This window comes from Bacillus rossius, chromosome 8 (genome assembly GCF_032445375.1).
Source record: "Bacillus rossius redtenbacheri isolate Brsri chromosome 8, Brsri_v3, whole genome shotgun sequence".
NCBI classification, from domain to species: Eukaryota; Metazoa; Arthropoda; class Insecta; order Phasmatodea; family Bacillidae; genus Bacillus; species Bacillus rossius.
Genome location: NC_086336.1, coordinates 66898573 through 66921130, shown reverse-complemented (window position 1 = coordinate 66921130; position 22558 = coordinate 66898573). Strand labels below are relative to the sequence as shown.

Below are 22558 nucleotides of genomic sequence, written 5' to 3'. Positions count from 1 at the left end.
TTTATTTGCACTCATTAATTCAAATATGTTTATTACTTTAACGAAGAGATTTTTTTAACTATAACTTTTATACATGTTTGCTATTTAACTTCTTCCAATCTGTGTTATTCTGTTAAGGATAGGACGATGATAGGAAAAGTAGGAAACGAATGGTAGTGTTTCAAGTTTAATGTGCCTCGAAAAAGTCAAATGGATGGTTGTTCCAATCGAGTGGAAGAGAGATAGATGCTGCGCAAGCGTACAATTAGCGTAACGGGACACAGTGTAACGGGACAATGTGCGTTACGGGACTTTTTTCGTGCGTGCAGCCGGCGTTTATCGATTTATTAGATGGTGTCACGTCAAAAATTCAGCAGGGTCTTACTTAATTTTTCTAGATAATCGCCTAAACGATCGAGGCATTTGACATATCGTGGCACAAGCTTCTCGATGCCTTCTTGGAAGAAGTCAGCCGCCAGAGAACAGAGGTACAGGGCCAGCGCCTGTATCTCCCTCTCCCTCGCGACGCTGCTGTGAGGCGGGTGGACTAACAGCGCGGCGCATTGTGATGCACTATTCATATACCTTGCGATACCTACGTCTTGACGCGGGAGCGGGTGCGCCGCGCTGTTAGTCCACCCGCCTCACAGCGGCGTCCTGAGGTAGACGGGAGATACAGGCGCTGGCCCTGTACCTCTGTTCTCTGGCGGCTGACTTCTTCCAAGAAGGCATCGAGAAGCTTGTGTCACGATATGTCAAATGCCTCGATCGTTTTGGCGATTATGTATAAACAAATAGGTAAGACCCTGCTGAACTTTTAGAAATAAAATTATTATGTAATGTAATTTTTTTTAATATAGCCCATTGGAGGTCAAAAAAACAGCACTCGTATATATATGCATATAAAAATAAACGTGTGTTTGTTTGTCCCTTATTCATTCGATTGCGATGAAACTTTGCATACTTGACCTTTGAAGCACGAGGAAGATCACTGTCTAGGTGATATTTCGATAAAGCCGTTCCTCAGAGCAAAATTAGTTTTTTCTTGAAGATATTTCGTCATTTCATTGCGGCAGTTCGTTTGTGTTTTCTGTATATGAGTGTGCACGCATAAAAGAATTAATTTAAATATTATAAAGAGGGATAGAGAGATAGACAATGGAGAAGTACATATAGAGATAGAGGGATAACTAAAGATAAAGCGATAGTTAGGGGCATAGAGAATGAGACAGAGAGATAGATAAGACATATAGATGTATTGAGATATAAAAGTATATAAAGAGGAGAAATATAGATATATAGAGAGATAAATAGATAGAGATAGAATCCAACATCCAACATATTTTAGAACCCGTCTTATGTGCAAAATATTTGATGGAAACTAAATTTATCCAACTTATCAAACAAACATGGCTGCGCTCACTGAGAGAAAAGTTTGTTTGCCTCAACAAAATATTCGTTTATACATGGCGAAATAAATATATTTTTTTAATTCAAACAAATATTTTGTAGTAGGAAAGATTCTGTTGACCCAACAAAATGATTTTGTCAACTCAAATGTATATTTGGTTAGGTGTAACAAATCATTTTTGTTACTTACCGAGTTTGGTTAGGCTAACAAAATATTTTGTTCCATCAAGTAAATATTTGTTTCGCCATATATAAACAAATATTTGTTTGATTCAAACAAACCTTTTTCTCTGTGATAGTGACGTTTACGGTGATTTCATAACCATCCAACTTTATTGGACACAGCATATTGGAAGGTGTTGGACAGTGCGACAGGGCCTGAAGCTAGAAGGAGGTAGAAGAGATCAGTCGCCGCTGCCACCTGCCCCGATCAGAAACCGCTGTCATGGCGGCGGCCCGCAAGGGCAACTAGCAGTCCCCGCGCCACGGTGATTTGTCCGAGGGTTGGCGACGGAAACAATTCAATCATCGCCCTGCCAGGAGTACCACGGGGACTGGGTGGAGGTCACGGTGGTGGAATGTGCATCTCCAGGAGTTGTGCCGCGGACACACACGCGTAACTGTGGCGAGGCCGAGGGTACGTGACCCGGGGAGGGGGAAATATATCCCCCTCTCACCAGCTCCCGACATTCCGCAGGATTAATTAGTCTCCATCCGGAATGGTGCACCCACTGTACACTGTATCACATGTATCACTGATGCATCCTCACAATGTACAGCGGGAAAATTGTGAGCACCTCACTTCTGGACCATTTTAGAATCGACCCAAAAGGAGGATCCAGTCAGAATCCGTCTGCAGCTTCACGCCATTTTGAAGTCTGTAGTGTGCCGCCATATTGTTTTGCTCTGCTGATGGCGGCCATCTTAGTTACGATTTTTGAAGGCAGGTCGCTAGTGATGCCCATGAATTTTATTTTGTACAAAAATATTGGTTGAAGTAGCCGACCCGGGGGGACGCAAGCAGGTCGAGGTCAGAAAACCACACGCCTTTAACAAAATGTAATGGCAAACATTTTACCTACATATGTGTAACAGATGAACAAAGGAACGGCGCAGGGCCCAGGGCTTGCCCAGCCTTGGAGCCGCCGATAATAACAGACATTCCCGACTGATCCTGTGTAAAAGGCATTTCTGGCTCACGCCGTGTATCGCACGCCCTGACCCGCCCAGTGTAAGTGGTGCTGTGATGCTGTGCAGACGATGGACGGCAGCGCAGTGACGTTCCACAAGCAGCGTGGGCTCGTGGTGAGCCGCGGCGTGGCCGCCATGCTGGCGCTGCTGTTCGCCGGCTGCATGGTTGCCACGGGGCTGCTCGTCTACAAGTTCGCCTCCTGCACGGCCAGGGAGGCCGCCACCATCTCCGCCGGTGGTGCAGGTCAGGACTGGCCGCTGGCTGGCTCCTCCCACAACCAGCAGCTGGCCACTCACGCCGCGCCGTCCTCCTCCACGCCCACCCCGAGCCCCACCTCCTCTACCCCCACCACCGCGGCCCCCACCAAACCGCCCAAGATGGACGTGCGCCTGCCCAGGAGCATCAGGCCGGAGTCCTACGTCATCAGGTGAGCAGAGAACATATATACCACTCTGTCAAACTTTGCCCAAACCTGGTCGTGACTGTAGTCCAGAATAATGAACTGTTTCAATCCATTATTATGTAAAATACAAACACCTTTACCATTGTGCTCCTTCTGAGTTTGGCTCAGGGCTTATGATCAGTACTATGGGCTAGTGAGAAACCCTCAACCAAAGAAGTACGGTACTTGATCTTGGGTGAACAAAGCCAAGTGCCCAGCCAATAGTTAGAAGAGAATTGTCCAAGTACCTATGTAGAGGATTGAGGAATATATCTTGGAACCATCTGAATTCACGAATTTTTGCAGTTCCCAAGCATGATATTGGTAGGTTTGTGATAATTTCCCAATTAACTTTAACCTAGTAATATAAATGCTTGTATTTACCATGATATATTGTAACAAAATTCACAGTATCGCCCCTGTTAACATTTTAAAACATGAATCAAATTTGATTGTCTTGCTATTTTTGCACTTGCCATTTGCTTTTTCAGGGTACATAATGTCAGAATCAAAATAAACTCAGTATAGATCTTGGTCATATGTAAAGTTCAAAAGATAAATGTTTTTGAGTCAGTAGTGTAAATGTTTACTCTAATGAAGCTAGCGTATTCACCGATATCGTCATCACTTTGATGGGGAAGGGATATGAACACTCACAGCCACTCACATTCCTGTTTACAGGCTACACCGCTCGACATGCAAGCTGCCTCGTCAAGAAGCAGAACTTTCAACTGTTCACCCAACCTGCTGTGTGCGAACAGTCTCTCTTGCTATAAACTGGTGGAAAATTGGAATGAAGTACGGGAATGCTTTGTGTTAGAATATGGGGAAGAGGAGTTACCCCAGAACACCAAATCTGCCTACATTACCCAATTTGTTGGGAGATGAGTGGTCTTTCTGCTAAGACCACTTTGGTATCTGGCTATCAAGAGGTGATGGCAGTTCCAGCGTTGTGCCATGCACGACATTTGTCGATGGTAATGGATTGTTCCCTGCAGGTGTCCAGCTAGGGGTCTAGCGGTCGATGGTACTGGATTATGCCTTGCGAGTGTCCATCCACGGATAAAGATGGTGGTCGTCAATGTTCCAGAATCGTGCCGTTCATCGTAGAGGGTAACTTCACCTTCCATGGCGAGGTGGAGATATCGGTGGAGGTCCTGGAGGTGACGCGCTCCATCACGCTGCACGCCAACGACCTGCGCGTGCTGGAAGAGAGCGTGAGCGTGACGCGGCGCGACGGCAGTGGGGGCGAGGTGCCCGTCGACCGGCTGGGCAGCGATGGCCCGCGCCAGTTCCTCGTGCTGCACCTGGGTGCCGAACTGCTGCCCGGGGAGCGCTACAACGTGTCCATGCACTACGTCGGCCACCTGAACGACGTCCTGCAGGGCTTCTACCGCAGCTCGTACATCGCCGGCAATCGCACCAGGTGAGCTCGCCGAGCTTTCAGCAGCCCCATGCAGTCATCACCTTCAGCGTAGATGTCCACAGGGTGCCTGTGTGCCCAGAATCAGATCATGGTTAGCGACAACTGTGCTTTGGCGCTGCAGGTGGATCGCGGCGACGCAGTTCCAGCCGACGGATGCGCGGCGTGCCTTCCCCTGCTTCGACGAGCCAGCTCTCAAGGCCACCTTCCAGATCAGCATCGGCCGCCCAACCAACATGACATCCATTTCCAACATGCCGCGCAACAGTGAGCCGGAGCCAGTGTGAGTCTCGCGCCAGCAAAGCATGTCAGTTCGTTCTCGTGTCGAATGTGTTTAAGCTTAAGTTCTTCCAAAAAATCACAAAATTTTCAAACATATTTATATATAACAAATAGTAACGTTTGAATTATGCTGCTGTGATGTAGCTGATACTTTTAGTAATTGTTTTGGAGTCAGTTTACTATGTCTCCTCTGCACATTTCTGTAACATCGCAGAAACATTTTAATGTTTGGTTTTGGTAATGTGACATTTTGTGCTATGTAAGAGACTACATAGTGCTTTTTCTGCACAGCACATTTCTGTAATGTTGCAGAAACATGTTTTAGTAATATAATTGAAATGTGTTGTGTACACAAGTGGGAAGCCTGTATGCTGTTTCCGCACCACAGGGAGGGCCTGCCCGACTACGAGTGGGACCACTACGGTCAGTCAGTGCCCATGTCCACCTACCTGGTGGCCTTCGTGGTGTCAGACTTCGGCCACCTGTCGGCGGGCGCCAACTTCTCGGTCTGGGCGCGGCAGGAGGCGCTGCAGCAGGCGCGCTACAGCCTTGAGATCGGACCCAAGATCCTCAAGTATTTCGAGGACTACTTCGAGATCAAGTTCCCGTTGCCCAAGATTGACATGATCGCCCTTCCCGACTTCGCGGCGGGCGCCATGGAGAACTGGGGCCTCATCACCTACCGGTAAGTGTTCGCTGTACTTACTTGAAGATTACGAGTGCTTGGTCCCGAAGCTCGTCTGATTCTGGAATGGAAGGGCTCACGTTTAGAAACGAACAGTTTTCACAGTTTCCTATGTGTGGCCCCTCTAATCACTCTCGTAGCTTCTCCTGTTGATAAAAATGGCCTGTAAGGCGATGGAAGTTAGCTTTTTAAAAAAGCAATACCTATGCCTCAAATCTCTGTGACAGCAAGTTAGGTGTTCGAAATATAGGATGAGATAAAACAGGAATATTGCTAGGGAGGTTCGAATCAAAGTTCATACAGCCTAGTTTTACTTGTGGTTTCCAGATATCACTTTAAGCTAATGCTGGAATAGTTACTTACTTTGTCACCACGTCTCGCACGCTGGTTAAATGTGGCGGACTCCTCTGATCTGACAACGGGTTATAAGGTTGAAGAGTGCTTGATACCAGCTCCAGGAGAGCAGCTGGATGTCAGTGGGGTGAAATAATGGCCCGTTAACCTCAGGTTTTGAATTGGAGATGTTGATAAAGGTGCAACTACTGTTGAGCTAGAATAATCCGAGAACATTCTATCACTTCCACTCTGTTACAGGCCTGGGGGCACACCGCTTCCAGACAGGCTTAATAGCTGGTTTGCTAACCAATCCAACAATAGAACCTCGTGAAGGATCTCACATATGCGGAATAATTCTCATACATGTTTAGTTGAAAAGGTGTCTTTATTGTAGCTTTGTATTACTGAATACAACCAGGGGCGCAACAACAGGGGGGGGGGGCAAGGGTATTTTACCCCCCCCCCCCCATGAAACCTTGAAGTGGGGGCAAACGGAGGCAAAGAAAGTGCTGTGTAATCAATTTCTAGATAATAAAACTGCTTTAATAGCACCATTTTCCACCTTGAAATACAAATTTTCCCCCGCTTCAATAGGGGGGATCGATGATTCTTTATAAAAAGGGATATCGCCCCCTCTTTGGAAATTTAGTTGTTGCGCCCCTGAATACAACAATATACACATCAGTAAGCTGTTTACTGTAAAACTTTTAAAACAATTGTATTGACGCCGTCCCCGTTGCCTGATCTGAATTTACGTAAATTCAAGCTGGTAAGTTAATTTTGAATCTCAAGGGGGGGTTCCTGGCCTCGTGGCGGTAGGCAGGGATGCGGCGACAAAGGACTCCCCGGGCTGTTATGGCCTCCCAGGACGCCTTATTAATGAAACACACGAGTTCCTTTGGTGATTTATTGCGGAGTACACTCTACAGGTCACACGTTCACGTGACTGGCCGCTTCACCGTCGACCTAAGCTCCGCGCACCTGGACCTGCTAGGGTCACTGCGAGAGTATACGGACGTGGCGTGACGAGAGAGGACGAACGGTCCCACGACTTAATTAAGGGAACACATGACACTAAATTACTGTGGTTAGTCCGCACAAGAGAATGATTGGCTTATTAAAACACGTTACACTAAGTTTCTGCGATTAGTCCCGCACAGGAGAATAAGCCACTTATTAAAACACGTTACACTGAATTACTGCGATTGGTCCGCACAGGAGAATAAGTTACTTACTAAAACACGTTACACTGAATTACTGCGATTAGTCCCGCACAGGAGAATATGCATGAGCGGATAGTCCGCGGGGTGGCGATGGCCACGTTAAGCTGGGTACGGACACGGTGGAATCTGGAGCGATATCACACACGTGGCCGTGGCACGTCCCAGGTGAATACTCGTCCGAAAGTTTTGGTCGCGTTCGGCACAGTGCCGCCCTGCGTGGGCAAAGAACTATGTCCCGTGGTGGGACGTGAAAGCGTGAGGCGCAGGTGCCACGACGGGTCACCTAATTGCATACGTAAAATATAAAAATCCCTGATGGGATACACATGTTATTTAAAGACCGCGCGTGACTGCTAACGGCCGATTTGGGCCGACCGGGGAGCTGATATAAAACGTTTGGACTATATTTACCTATTGCAGTTATATGGCGTTGGTGCAAAAATTGAAGGCTCCCCGTGCGTGGGCTGCCGGCCCGGGCGAGTGCTGGATGGCGACTGACTAACCTCCCTGGCCGCCGGGGCCAGGGAGGGGGGAAGTTCCGCGGGAAAACTGCGGAGCGCGGGAAGATGACTTCGGCCAGTTTTGTGAATTATACCCTTGTAACATATGATCATTTAATTAACATTAATTATTGAATGGTTTAGATTTCTTAGTTTTTGTTTATATTATAAAATGCCTGAGAAACAATACCCTTGCGCAGTGCCACACCCGGCCGGGCGCTTTGCACACGTAGGAGGCCGTGACTGACGTCACGCCGTTCGGGGCACTGCACTACGTTGCGCGCGCGGGCGCGTTCGGGGCGCGGCACTTATCAGGTGTTGAGGACACATAACGGCCTGTGCTCTCAGAGGGAGCACTGGCGGCGGCGTCAGTATGACCAGTCAAAACTCAAATGATTCTGTCGCCATATGAGTAACCAGAAATACCATCCTAAGATGGTCAGTGCCATATGTTGTTGCTTGTAACCAGTAGCGGATCCAGAAGGGGGGCTAAGGGGTTCAAGCCCCCTCCAAAAGCATCTGGGTTCTCTATTGTTTTAGTGTTTGCCTTGATAAAGTCTAGCCTCAGCTGGGTCAAGCCCCTCCTAAACCAAAATCCTGGATCCACCACTGCTTGTAACACATGCCAAATGTGGCATAATGAAACCGAAGGAAACAGAATGGATATCCAAAATACAAAAAATGGGTATAGCACACAGGGAAGGTAAAGGAAAATTTTTGGATGGAACTTTTAAGTACTTAGTATCACTAAAGGATAAGTTGTGCTAAAAATATATGGGGGAACTGCACAAGACTATGTCCTCCCGATATGGCTTTATTCAGGCAGGTAGTTACTACAGAACTACTACTAATAGTCCCAGGGCAACAAGTGATGTCAACATAACACTTGATCTAAAAATAATATAGCCACTACAAGAATGTACTTGTAAACATTAAAAATACATTACAAAATATGTAGTCAACACTTCTATCCAGTTTTTGTTAATTATCAGCATTTATTAGTTTTTTCAACATCAACTCCGATGTCAGTAGGGGCGCTTCTACAGCCCACCATTCTACCGACAGGGCTTATTATAATATTGCCCAAAGTAGTAAGACGTCAACTGTATTCCATTGGTAAATTACTTCTCCATTAGTATTACCGGATGGTCTTGTGCAGGGGCGCAACAACAGGGGGGGCAAGGGTATTTTGCCCCCCCCCCTCCTCTGAAACCTTGAATAGAGGCAAACGGGGGCAAAGAAAGTGCTGTGTAATCAATTTTTAGATAATAAAACTGCTTAAATAGCACCATTTTCCACCTTGAAATACAATTTTCCCAGGGGAGGACCCCCGGACCCCACTTCAATAGGGGGGGGGGTCGATTATTCTTTATAAAAAGCTATATTGCCCCCCCCCCCTGGCAATTTAGTTGTTGCGCCCCTGGTCTTGTGCAGTTGTGTTCAGTGACGTCAATTATGAGTCAGGTGTTCAGAATCAGGAGTCCTACCTTCAGCAAACAAAGAATCCTTGTGCTAGTTGTGTGTACTGGCGCCTCGTAAAGCGTGTACCCATGGCCGCGAGCGCAGGGAGACGGCCATGCTGTACCAGCAAGGGGTGTCCACCAACAACAACAAGCAGAGCGTTGCCACAGTGGTGGCCCACGAGCTGGCACACCAGTGGTTCGGCAACCTGGTCACCCCCAGCTGGTGGACGGACCTGTGGCTCAACGAGGGCTTCGCCAGCTACGTCGAGTACCTGGGCGTGAACGCGGTGAGCCGACCCGACCCTCCTGAGTCCTGGCATGGTTGGCAGTTTATTTATATCAATTATAACTAGGGACACCTGTATTTCGCGAATACGTTCCGTGTCAAGGTATTTCACAAAATACTGTAGCTTTTCTCCTGTGGTTATTGGCTGAGGTCACGGAGAGGTGTCGTAATATACCTTGACATGAAATTAAATCGCGAAATACAGGTGTCCCTAATTATAACACCATAGTTCGTTAGGCTAGGATCTAATTACTTCTGCTAAGAAAATATAAAGTTTAAGTGAAAGACGCCATTTTGGTTTCAAGTGTTTTTTTTTATGTCATGTCAGTGTTATATCAGTCTTGGTTTCCAAATTGGCTTCGTTAAAGCTAACTTTGTAATTTATTTGAATGCTTGACGTTTAAATTACTGTCTGCTAAAAATCGTTTACACTGCGAAGTTATTGGCGTTTAGCATATAACTCATTTATTCCCAATAAGTACAGCTGTAATAATACGGTCATGGAGCTAGGAATTGTAAGGAGGTGGTATGTTGTCACATATTACGTCACCATCTCTCTGTGACATTACAAAAATCATGCGTTAATGGTGCTTGAGCTTGCCTAATGAATTTGAATTTCGGTCATAAAGAGGTTTCTTCCATAAAATTTATTCATTTAAAACTGTTTCCACTATGAAAACACTATAAGTACACTATAATTTAACCAGAATTACATGCATGGACACACCTTGAACAAAACTGTGTAATCTATGATTTAAAGATATATTTAATTTCCAATATTAAATGACGAAAAATTTGTTTTGCTAAGTTCCTATTCTTTCCCTTAAATATTTATATTTTGTTATGTGAGCTATGGTGTTAGCAACCATCATTGTGCTCGCTTCAGAAATAATGTATGAAGATCCTTTTTTTCTCTGTTAAACATTTCAGTATTTGCTTAGAATAATACATTGTACTTATCTCACACATCTAATAGTGAATACTGAAAAGAATACTTTTTTTATATAAAAATAGATTTTAATGGTGTTTAAGATAGTGGGTTGTGAAGGGGACAGGGTAAACATATACTGTTCCTATCATTAGTTGGATAGAGCATTTACTTAAATCATAAAAAAATTATCTCTAAAAGATTTAAGCTATCAGATATTAAAACTGGCACATTCCTGTAAATATAAAAAAAATTATAAGAAAATGTTATTAAATGTTCCTCGAGAAGTTCTGACATTCGACGTGGGCTGGTCTCCTGCAGAGTGCAGAGACGTGACGGACGTCTCTCGGTAGTGACGTGGTTAGATGTTGTTGCCCAGAGCCAGCTCTCTCAGTAAGAACACCTTCCCACAGGGGTTGAGCTGTGGGCCATTCAGCCCGTAAGGCTTACTGAGGAACGTCACCCAGGCTGGAGAACAATGCTGTGCAGCCTAGCCTGAACCCACATTGACCCGCGTGTACGCCCTTAGCTAGGCTAGACACCCTGTGGACACTCACTGGGACAGGATAACACTCTGGGTTAAAACAGTAGTACTCACATGTCCATGGCCAGCGCGTCCACACAGGCGAACTAGGCAACCGCCTAGGGCGCCAAGTAGCTGGGGGCGGCGCAGCACGATACATAACAGCTGATATAACATGTTTAACGTGACGTCGTCCGACCGAAGGCCACCCTAAAGCCCGACCTGCAACCACCAGTATTCACCCCGCTAACGGAACGCGCCCCTAGCCATGGCCCACCCGAGTCAGGCGAGCCACCAACAACTAAGGTAGAACCCGGCCTCCCCCAAATAAACAGACCGTCACTCCAATCAATCACGTATAAAAACAAACACTAATTATTAAACTATGTTACGTAGTAATTTAAAGTCGGTTGACGGAAGTGCGACGTAGGAGTGCCCGGGCACTCACGTGTGTAACTACAGCAATACGCGTGTGAGTGTTCCCCTGGCGGCCTTCTGCCTGAATCAATCAACCAGACCTTATGACATAATTATTCAAAACTTGTGTTGCGTCATTAACCCCACCAGAGCAATCTGACAAGAGACGAACAGTCGCTGGTGTGACGTAAAACATTCAAACATAATAATTCTTAAATATATTAACTTTCAATTCATAGAAGGGACAAATGACCTTAATTCAGCCTTTATAATTAATATAAGAATTTAGCATCATTAAATTCTCTTATTAACTTATCAGATCAGAAATTAACGTAATGAGGTCAACCCTGGCGCGAGGGCCACCGAGCCTCGGCCGGACGCCATGACATGACGCCAGTACAGCGCGACTCATGGACCGGGGCGGATGCACGTCCCACGGAGAGACATCATCCTTTGTCCACACCGAGTTCACTTCTGGTAAATATAGTCATTCTTCAAACCCTTTTAATAATCTCTCCGTGTGTACCCGGTCCAGCTTTTCAGTCCAGGACCTAATCCGGCCGTATAAATATCACACCCCCCCCTGCACCACACTTGGTCCGCGGGGTAGGTGCATTATCCGGTACGGGCCGACTCCCGAGGACAGAACTTTTGTTAATTCTCAGTCGCTCCGGTGCTGACACTCCCCGTAAGGGAACTCTTGAGCGAATTTAGCTGCGGTCCGCGCTCCACTGCCGTGGACGCGAGCACCGCCTCAATACGCAGATTTACGGGATTGGCCGCCTCCAATCGCCCTCACCCCTCGTTGAGTAACCAGACTCAGAAACGCCTAGGGACACGATAATACGGAATAATTAGTGACTTTGTAACATTTCTTTGTAACTTTGTGCAACGCACCCTCGTGTAACATTTTCTTTTGTAAACTTGTGCAACGTAACCTCGTGTAACAATTCCTTTGTAAACTTGTGCAACGCAACCTCGTGTAACAATTCTTTTGTAAACTTGTGCAACGCAACCTCGTGTAACAATTCTTTTGTAAACTTGTTCGACGCATCTCTCCACGTAACATTCGTAAACTTGTCTAACGCCACCTCGTGTAACATCCCTTTTGTAAACTTGTGCTACGGTAATTCAGTAACTCTCAGACTCAGTTGCGTGTAATTCTGTAATTTGTATCTTGTAACGTCAACCCTTGTACGACGTGGCGTGTAACCAGCAACGTTACACCAGAGCCACTGTCGACCGAATAAATGACACACGTCATTTATTACCTCACTTCAGCGTACGCTTCTTTCAACCTGCTATTCCCAACCCCCGCCGAGTAGGGAAGTCCTCAAACCCACGCAACACCGCCGACGGTCCTAGTGGGCCACGCAGGGCAATCGACCCCACGACCCAACTACCGACTAGCACCAGAACTAGTCTGGCGCCCACCCGGAATCATTACATTTGCAACCGCCACTCCCGCTAGGAACCGCACCGGGACTCGAGCCCGAGACCCCGGACGACGGCAAACGATTATTGAAACTAGATGAAAATGGATTTTTGTAACAGTTTGGAATGTTTATATTGATATAAGTAATTATTTAAAGTCCACGGTGACCTGTTTATGATTTCTAATAAGAAAAAAAGAAAGAAAAACCACAAGCCTGCTTACATTTGAATGTTGACAAAATCTTAGGCTTACGTGATGTATGTATGCAAGGAAAATTTTTTTTGTGGTGTCCGGTTGGCGGGGGGGGTTAGGGGGGGGGGGCATTAAGGTTTTTCGTCTAGGGCGTCAATTTACCTTGCACCGGCCCTGCACATGTCAGGTAGTAGTCACGTTCGACTTTATGCAGCGTCCACGTGTACTTACAAGTACAACCGCACAAACCTCCTCACGCTTTGATAAAACTGTCATTTGGGTGGTCACAATAGCATTTGCTCCTAGTCCGAAAACTTTGTGGCCGGCATGCGTCTGTGCCGGTGAATTACTTGGAATCACACACACTCCCCACACAGGCCCCCCCCACTCAAAAAAGCACACAGTGAGATGTACACAGATCTCCAGAAATAAGAAAGAAATGTTAAAAACAATACTTAAAGAACAATGGCATTTACTAATCAGCTAAGGCAAGTCAATGATGGGAGCTCAGTGAGAAAGGTCTGACCCCACCGGTGGGCAAATATCATTCTACAATAATATGGGAAACACTTGCCAAATAGCACTGTCGAAGCACGAGACACTTCACTGCATTGCTTTCTAGTCATTTTGCACTCCACACCTCTAGATGCCACTACTGTAACTGGTTTTATGCACTTAAAAACGTATGTACACTCCACGCCACCAGGTTCATTGCAATCACTTGCCTCGTGCATTTCTTACCAGTTTCCCATACTGTCCCTATTGCGATATTTGCGGTGGGTCGCACAGCAGCTTCTGCTCTGAGGGAGCGGAAGTAGTTCAACAATATCACTAAAATAAAACTCAGATACTGTGCAAGAACATATAAATTACGCTGAAATATATAACGCCGTCCAACTTTCTGGTTGGAGTTTTAAAGCAACATCTTTAAACACAACAACTGGTGGCTGGCCGTGACGTCACAGGGTGCCAGCAGCGGTAAACGGTACAAACAGGGCTGGGACCCAGGTTCAAAAATAAGGGCCAGGGAGGTACGATGTCACGTAGGTTCACCAGGTATTTGTAGATGCTGTGAATACCGAGTGTTGCACTGCATGGAGACATACAGCGTGGAGCAGTGTCGTGACGAGCGAGGCCTTCGCAGGTGGAGGAGTCGTGGAAGATCCTGGAGCAGTTTGTCATCTTCGACCTGCAGAATGTCTTCTCGCTGGACGCGCTCAAGTCGTCCCACCAGATCTCCATCGAAGTGGAGCACCCTGACGAGATCAACGAGATCTTCGACAGGATATCGTATGGAAAAGGTGCAACTTAAAGTTTTGTGCGCATGTGAAGAAGCTTTGCAAAAGTTTCAGTGCTGTTTTCGGGATGTAATGTTGGCCGGTTGTTCTGCAACATTACACTGCCCAGTAAAAGCTACAACCACCTCAGCATGTGTAATTCCATTCGTGACTTTTTTTTTTTTAATTTTTCATCTTATAGACATACTTTTACTATTTTGTTATTACACATGTATCAAAAATTATGAATACTTCATTTTTTTTTGTTTTGTAATTTCATAAAATTTGAAAGGGTATCTGGGTGCCAGACACCCCTATCTCCTGGTTCTTTTAAGGCAACTTTCTTTATCAAGTGAAACGATAATGTCTTTAAAGTGTCACAATAAAACTTTCAATGTGTAACCATTAGCACTGCAGATTGTAAGCTTGTACAAAAAAAAGTGAAGTTACCACCATTTTATGGCAGGGATAGGGTTCTTGCCTGCCTAGTGAGCAAGGCCATTGAGCGGTAAAAGGAGCGGGGGGAAGCGGGTTTACAGGCAGGAAAATTATTTGCGCCCGGGCTCTAGGGGACATGGTTGAGTTTTAAGATTTCTTTTTAATTTTCCAGAGGACCTCACTTTCTCTCTATGGCCCTGCAAGTAGAAGTATAATCACAAATCATAAAATAATTTCTTGTAGAAATGTATAAATAATTGAAATTAAGTAAAGGAGCCATTAATTCCGATGAATTTTAAGAATGAAATATTGACCATTACTATTGAATATTGAATTTTCCTTCACAGCAAGTTGCCTAGCGCATACTTTGCTTTCCAGGCTTCAGCAAGATGTATTAGGTCTATGGTCGGAAACTATTGAACAAACCAATCCAACAGTAATACACCAACAGGTCAACTCAATGTTTATTCAGTTAATTCGTTTAATATTTACTAAATTGTTTAGTAATAAAGTTGGGTGCCATAAATAAACAAAGTATTGAAAATAATTTTCAGATAAACTATCTAAACTACAGCTACTAATATTTTCATCAATATTTGTGACATATGAACAACGTACCTTGGTAGTAAAGTTTATTATCTCCAAATGCCATTTTTTGAGCATTTTAGTAGAATTTACATGTGATTCACTTCACTCGAATAGTTTTTGAATGAATTCGGTGATTACGGACAATGATTACAAATAAAATTAAAATAAAATCAATTTAATCAAGTTCAAACTGTACTATTTCAATACTTCTGATTATTATATTTCAATATCTTAGTAATAGAATTTAAATTCCATTCACGAGAACTAAAGGTACTCAGTGGCAATAGCTGGAACTTGTGGGCTAAATTATAAAAGTGTTCCTTACAGCAGCCTTCAAAATTTTTTTCACCGTATCTTGATCAGTGTCTAGGCACCGCACCAAATGAACAAAAAATTTCCTTGCGTAGAAATGTCAAAGCACTGCGGCAATTGTTTCCAGGTGCATCTATCATTCGGATGATGGATCACTTCCTGACCACTGACGTGTTTAAGAAGGGTACCACAAACTACTTGAACAGCAAGTGAGTAGTTTTTTCTGCACTACTACTTACCGTGTGAGGCCAAGCATGCATGCCAATATCGCCAGAGAGGTACCATTGTTGAAAAATAAATTAAAATATATCGTAGCAATTTTGCTCGACTCATTGGGCTTTGAGAAATTTAAATTTTTGTGGATGATTGTGAATATGTATGTATTTATCGTCGACTTCCTACTTTGTTGATGATTTCTGTGAACAGCTTGCTTTTGTCCATTTTGGTATGGCTTCATCATTAATACACATTAACAATTGAAAGAAAAGGAGGAAAAAAAAAAAGAAAATTCATCCCACTTCCTTTCGGCAAAAATCAACACTAATGGTATACGAAGAAACCGAGGAAAATTTGAAAATGTCAAATTGTAGATAAGTTAGACTTTCTGTAAAAATATATTGAAGGTAAATAAGATGAAAGCTGTTTAGATTTAATTAGTTTCTGAGCCGTAGCCAAATGCTTGATACAATAACCAAATGAATTGCCTGAATTTGTTTAAATGCTGTGTTATTTTAAGGTGTGGTATCACTTAGGAGATTTGACTCTTGTTTCCTAGGATAATCAAAAAATGAAAACACAATAACATCACAAAACAATTTAAACTTAATAAAGATTTCGTGTTCTGACAGGCAGCAGACTACATATATTTTTGTGCGAATTTTTTCCATTTACATATGGGTAGTTATTCTGTTTTGTATATTTTACATTTTAGATCCTTTATAGTAAAAAAAATTACCAATTTTATTCTCTGGGTTACCGTGGTGAGTTGCTGGAATAGTTCCTATCTGTAAACACTACCACCTCATCACTAATTGCAATAAATTCAATCTGACTGCCTTAATGTAATTAAATTTAAATTTTCTCAATTCAATATTTTATTTTACTTTTTATAGCTAAATTACTATCTTATCGCTTTTCATTTGTGGAAATTTTTGACTGTTTTGTCCCCTAATTATTATTATGTTTTAATACATTTATCACCTTAATTGTGTAATTATTGTAATTTAGTTTTTTTGTTGTAATTGTGCGGTTTTGCTAGTATTTTTTGATGATTGTATTTGTTTGTATCTATATTTATGCATTTGTCCTTATCTGTCGTTATCACTGCAAGTATGTGGTACTCTACTCCTCGTATGTAGGCCATATACAGTAGGTAGTCTTGCCTGCTATGGTGCAGCCGAGGAGGGAAGTCCTTATATTTTAAGCGATATCTAGGGCCATGCAGATTTCGCGAAAAGATTCTGAGACCAGCTGAAAGTTCAAACACTGTAGCATCGTCTATTTTTCGCGATTGGGTGAGTTTCTTCCAGGTACATGTCGATTGTAACAACACCGATCACAGTGATCCAGTGCTGGAAGCAAACATGTCCTGAATGGCTCGGGCAAACAAGGCAACGACTTCCCTCGCAGACGGCCGCCAATCACAAGGAAGAAACCGCTGGTGCAGGTATACCTTGTTGCAGTCTGATAGGTGTGCAGATCTTTCCGCGAAAAATGCCTGCCTCTAGCGATATCCTTGTATTTGTACCAAAGTCTTATTCTGTCAGAGGGCATGTTACAAAATTAAATAAGTAAAGATAAAATGAATAAATCACGGCCTTTGCCAGACTCCTGAGCTGTGTCGTCGAGTGTGGTCTTGTCGCGGGAGCGATGCGCGAGCGAGGGTGGCCGAGCCTCAGTGTTGTCGCGGCGTGCGGCGCAGGGCGTACCAGAGCTCCACGCAGAACGACCTGTGGGCGGCGCTGACGGCCCAGGCGCACCGCGACGGCGTCCTCAACGAGACGGTCACCGTCAAGGAGATCATGGACACGTGGACGCTGCAGACGGGCTTCCCGGTGCTCACCGTCTCCCGGGACTACGAGACGGGCGGCGCCAACCTGTCGCAGGTACTTCTCCCCCCCCCTCCCTGCCGCGGTCGCTGGTGTCCTGCAGACACCGCTTTCACCGTAATAGTTCGTTTCATAAAAAAAATTGGTTGTCTGTAAAGTGGGTTTACGGACGATAGTTTAACGTGACGTCATAACGAATAATTAATGAAATGATTGCATACTTTTATGAATAAATTTGAATCATTTTTATTTTAATAATAATAAAATAAATACTTGAAATTATACTAGTAATCAGATTCATTTTCTTACGTACATTTTACGTAGAAATTATTTCATATTACACATTTATAAACAAAGTTTCAAGTTTTCACTTCTGTCGGTGCGGCGCAAGCGTAATGGGACACAGCGTAACGGAACAATGAGCGTAACGGGACACAGCGTAACGTAACAATGTGCATAACGGGACACTTTTTCGTGCGTGCAGCCGGCGTTCATCTATTTATTAGACGTTGTCACGTCAAAAATTAAATTCAGCCTAATTTTTGAATAATGTTTTAGAATTTTTTAATAAATTATAATGATTTTGATAGTATACCTACTAAACTTGCTATGATTTAATTTATGTCTTTCAACCCTTGTTATTTCCACTCCTTGTGGTTTTCCGAGTGAATCTTCCCTACAGCCAGTAAGCTAAGTCCAGGCTACGACTCATCAGAGAGTAACGACAAATGCAGTGCTCGGTTAGGGGAGCTAAATGGCAGAATAGGGGAAGGAGAATAACAAATAAATAGGGACAAGATTATGTGGTGAATTGCGATATAACCGAAATAAAACACAAAAAGCATGTCAAATACCACATAACACCATAATGCAACTTATATAATGGAACTAAGTAGCATTTAACCAAAATTTAATTCAAATCGTAAAAAAAAAATCTGTTAATTTTTTTAAATTCAAAGTTCAAGGTACCAAAGTGCATGGATCAGAAAAATTAATTTGATTTGTTTTATTGTGTATTTCTAATTGAGTCAGTTTTAGATGTATACTTAAATCTCTCTTTTTTATTTTTGTTCTGAAGGTATCTGTTTGAGACCAATTTATTAAAAAATTATTTTACCGTTAAAATGCAGTATTAAATTTTACCCCAATTTTGGGGGAGTAACTTTACTATACTAATATTTCATGAAAGTTACATTAAATTCAACTAGTTGAACTGGAAAGTGAATTGCAATTAAAAGTCTTATGTTTTTCTGTGTTAATAAGTAATTTAAATGACATTGAAGAAAGATTCGTAAGTAATCGTAACAAATACTACACTTACTGCAAATCTCACATCTAAGGATTTAGGTTCGAAATTAATAACCTGGGATTCCAACTAGGTGAGTGCCTCCATACTTTATTGGGATCACCGCACCCTAAACATACGTATATTGCTGAAATAGGCAGGAAACTACATGTACTTTGTGCAGATCTTATACACATAGGCATAGCCGGATTCAGTGGGGGGGGGGGGGGGGGGGGGGGGGGGCACGGGTGCATGGGGTAAAATATGCACTGGATAATACAACTTCTGAAGTTCTAAACAGATGTTATACTAGGTCCAGACTACCAGTGCCCCACGCAAAAGTCAATCCTGAGTCCGCCCCTGCACATAGGTAGTTACGTATTTTTAATTTTCTCTGTTTTTATGTTTTACATTTTTGATCCTTTTTTTATTTATAAAACTAATCAATTTTATTATAATGTGGTACTAAATGATGACTATGATAAAAACTAATTCCTAACACCTTTTGAATAGTTTTATTCACGTAATTCTTGCGACACAACTACCGAGACTTCGGGGCTCACTGCTGTGTCCGCGGAGAAGTGGTCGACAGACCCTGGCCTGGGCGGAATCCAGCCGAGAGAACCCTGCTTGCTCCGGTCGAAGCTCTCGAGCTGACGCGTCCTGCTCGCCCGCTGCGCAGAAGCGGTTCATCCTGTTCGACTCGGAGGAGGAAGCCAACGGCAGCGACGCCGCGAGCGGCCAGCCGCCGCCGCTCTGGTGGATCCCCGTCACGTTCACGACCCTGGAGCAGCCGGACTTCGAGGACACGCGGCCGTCCCTCTGGCTGGGCGCGGAGCCGTCCGTGGCGCTGCCCCAGCTGCCCGCCTCGGAGGACCAGTGGGTGGTCTTCAACATCCAGGAGACGGGTCAGTCCGCCCTCCGCGCCGGGCTTCCAGTCATTCTCATATGCCGTCACTGGTTCATACTGGCCATCGCAACAAAGATGAACACATAAGCACACATCGCCTAGCTATAAATAGGGACCGGAAAAATTCGCTGATTCGATGACCTCTAGGATAGCCTCCATTATCCTCTGCACTTCTCAAGCAAACACACGTGTTCATTGGGTACTGAATTGTGAGGCGTCTCCACTGGGCAGCTTGTGATTCGACGCTTCTCAGGTCGATAGTCCCTCATTGGACCAAATCAAAAAGTCTATTTTTTTTTTTAATTTCAGGCGGTATTGTTTGCTAAGCGACGATATTCTGATATAAAATGTTCCATGCTTAGGCAACATAGAGAACTTCATGGAAGGAATTTAAACAGAAAATAAAATGACAGCACAGTGACAAATGAGTCCGTGCACAGCAGACTTGCGACATTCCAAGAACTAGTGTCTACTCTTATCACCAGGCACGAGCAAACACATCTGGGAGACCCTGGGTTCGATTCCCGGGCCGTACATCCATCCTCAACTCTCGGCAAGTGCTAGGTTCCTTGCAACGGGCCATGGTTGAATCTTTCCCTGGATCCCCCAACTCGTAACCTGCACGTCTGTACATCTGTGTCGTTCGTCATCAACACCCACACTCTTTTGGATCACTTCAGCAGACGTCATTTGCCAGCATGCACCCACTTACAAAACTTTACATTTTCCGAGAAAGATACATTAATAAAAATTTTTTTGTAAGTTAATACTTAACCAAAGATAACAATGAATTTAGTAAAACTGCACTTTTGACAAACCAAAAATAAATAAAATTTGTTTGTCATTATATATTATTTTATTTAATAGGTTCACTATTGGAGTAAATTAATGATAACAAACACTGCAAAAAGAGCCAAATTAAGTGAAAATTAGTAAAAAATATTTTTTTTGTGCATTAACAAGGTAATTTTTTTCTTTTTTTTTTTACCAGTTATGAGGAATAAGACATTTTTAAAATGATATTTAAAAAAAATTGTAAAAAATGTTAAGTCAGGCACATTAAACAGTGCATTATTTTCTAGCCTGAAAAGTCTTATATTTGTACCTACATCTTGGTACAGTAAACAGTATTTGCGAGAATGAACCTGAGCCATGAAGCCGTCGTGTGTTGACTTCAGGCTTCTACCGCGTGAACTACGATGAGCGGAACTGGCGGCTGCTGATCGAGCACCTGATGGACCGCGACAGGTTCGAGCAGGTGGGCGTGATCAACCGGGCACAGCTGCTGGACGACGCCCTGAACCTGGCGCGCGCCGGCCTGCTGGCGTACCCGGTCGCGCTCGACGCCACGCGCTACCTCTCCGCGGAGCTCGAGTACCTGCCGTGGAAGGCGGCGTTCAACGCCTTCGGCTACGTGGACGGCATGCTGGTCAAGACGGGCGGCTACGACAAGTTCAAGGCGAGTGCCGGGCGCGGTCTTCCCGTCCGGATCAGTGGCGTAGCCAGGATTTGTGTATGGGGAGTGTTAAGAAGCATGCCCACCCCCCCCCCACCCCCCCCGTATTAAAGCGGGGGGTCCGGAGGTCCTTAGATTTTAAGGTGTAAAATAGTGCTATTTTAGCAGTTTTTGGTACTTAAATTTAAATATTGTAATGGTAAAAATTTTATTAATTTTAATATGAAATTTGTTTGAGTGATGAATAAGAAATTAAATAAAGATTTGGTGCTGGGGGGGGGGGGGGGTTGAACCACTAAAACTTCCCCCTGGCTACGCCCCTGGTCCAGATGTGTTGTCGGCAGAGCCGTCCACAGGAACTAACGGCCCAGTGGCCCCTTCCCCATTACTCAATGTATCTTTTTTTCAAACCCCACCATTTAAAAAAAAATAAAATGGGGTTGTCCGTAAAGTCGGTTTACGGACGATAATTTAACATGATAACGTCATAAGAAAGCATTGATCAAAAATTGCATACTTTTTAATTTTCAATTATTATTTAACAGTTTTTGCAAATCTAATTTCAACAATTTCTTTAAATATAATCACGAACAATTAGTTAAAAAGCCTGCCTTAACCTGTTTGATATTATAGAAGATTTTCTCTCACGGTGGTTGGCCGGTTCTTGCACGCTCGGCTCAGGCGGAACGTGACAATGAGTCATGCTTTTTTGTGCGTGCAGCCGGCGTTCATCGATTTATAAGACGTTATCACGTCAAAAATAAAAACTAAAATTACCCTGGCCATAACTGTAAACGTGACCTGTATAAAATTACATAAATTGTAAGGTTTCCAAAGAATTTTATTAGAAATATAATTGTGATTTTTGCCCTATTGTCAGGGTAACTACAAGCCAAAAAAAATTATTTTGGAACTCAAATGGTCCCTCCTTGTTGATCGGGCTCCAGAGATTTTGCCCCCCCCCCCCCCCCCCCCCCCCTCCTTTACGATGGCCCCGCATTGTCGGAGCAGGCCTGTTTCCAATATTGCTGGAACAATGTGAATATTCAGCGGTGCAAACCATTCCAGCATATTTATTTTCAATAAAAAATTTACTTAAAAAGTCAATGAAATGAAAATTTTCAAGTTAAATTAATGTCTAAAGAATGTTTGCTTGTTCTATACAAAATAGCTGCATTATTTTGGAATCATTATTTTTCTAATGAAAAAAATTAGGAATTTAAAATAAATTTAAATTTGTTAATGTTAAACATCATATCTATCAGTCATATAGGATGATTAGTACTTAAGTGTGCCACGACCTCAAACATATGACAACTTAAATATGAAAACAACTCAAAAGTAAGCTAAAATAATAAGAGGGCTCTCAATTATAAGATGACTTAGAATGAAATCACACCAGGACGTGGATACCGGACGGATAGGCCGGGATTCGAACCTGGGTTCCCCCCAATCGCAAGTCCAATGTTTTATTGCTGCACCATCTCAGTCAGTGGAACAGGTGTAATTTGCCTGTTTTTAAAGTTGG

General features: G+C 43.7%; 1 protein-coding gene across 1 annotated transcript in view; it reads left to right on the top strand.

Moving 5' to 3' along the window:
- The window catches only part of LOC134535157 (aminopeptidase N-like), a 121038-nt gene that overhangs the window by 86487 nt on the left and 11993 nt on the right, over positions 1–22558 (top strand). The window contains exons 2-11 of the mRNA XM_063374143.1: positions 2647–3008; positions 4114–4449; positions 4571–4729; positions 5117–5413; positions 9039–9222; positions 13861–14017; positions 15459–15540; positions 17253–17436; positions 19347–19572; positions 20753–21033. Of these exons, the coding sequence (XP_063230213.1) occupies positions 2650–3008; positions 4114–4449; positions 4571–4729; positions 5117–5413; positions 9039–9222; positions 13861–14017; positions 15459–15540; positions 17253–17436; positions 19347–19572; positions 20753–21033 (2265 nt within the window). The 5' untranslated portion in view covers positions 2647–2649. The remainder of the gene's footprint in view (positions 1–2646; positions 3009–4113; positions 4450–4570; positions 4730–5116; positions 5414–9038; positions 9223–13860; positions 14018–15458; positions 15541–17252; positions 17437–19346; positions 19573–20752; positions 21034–22558) is intronic.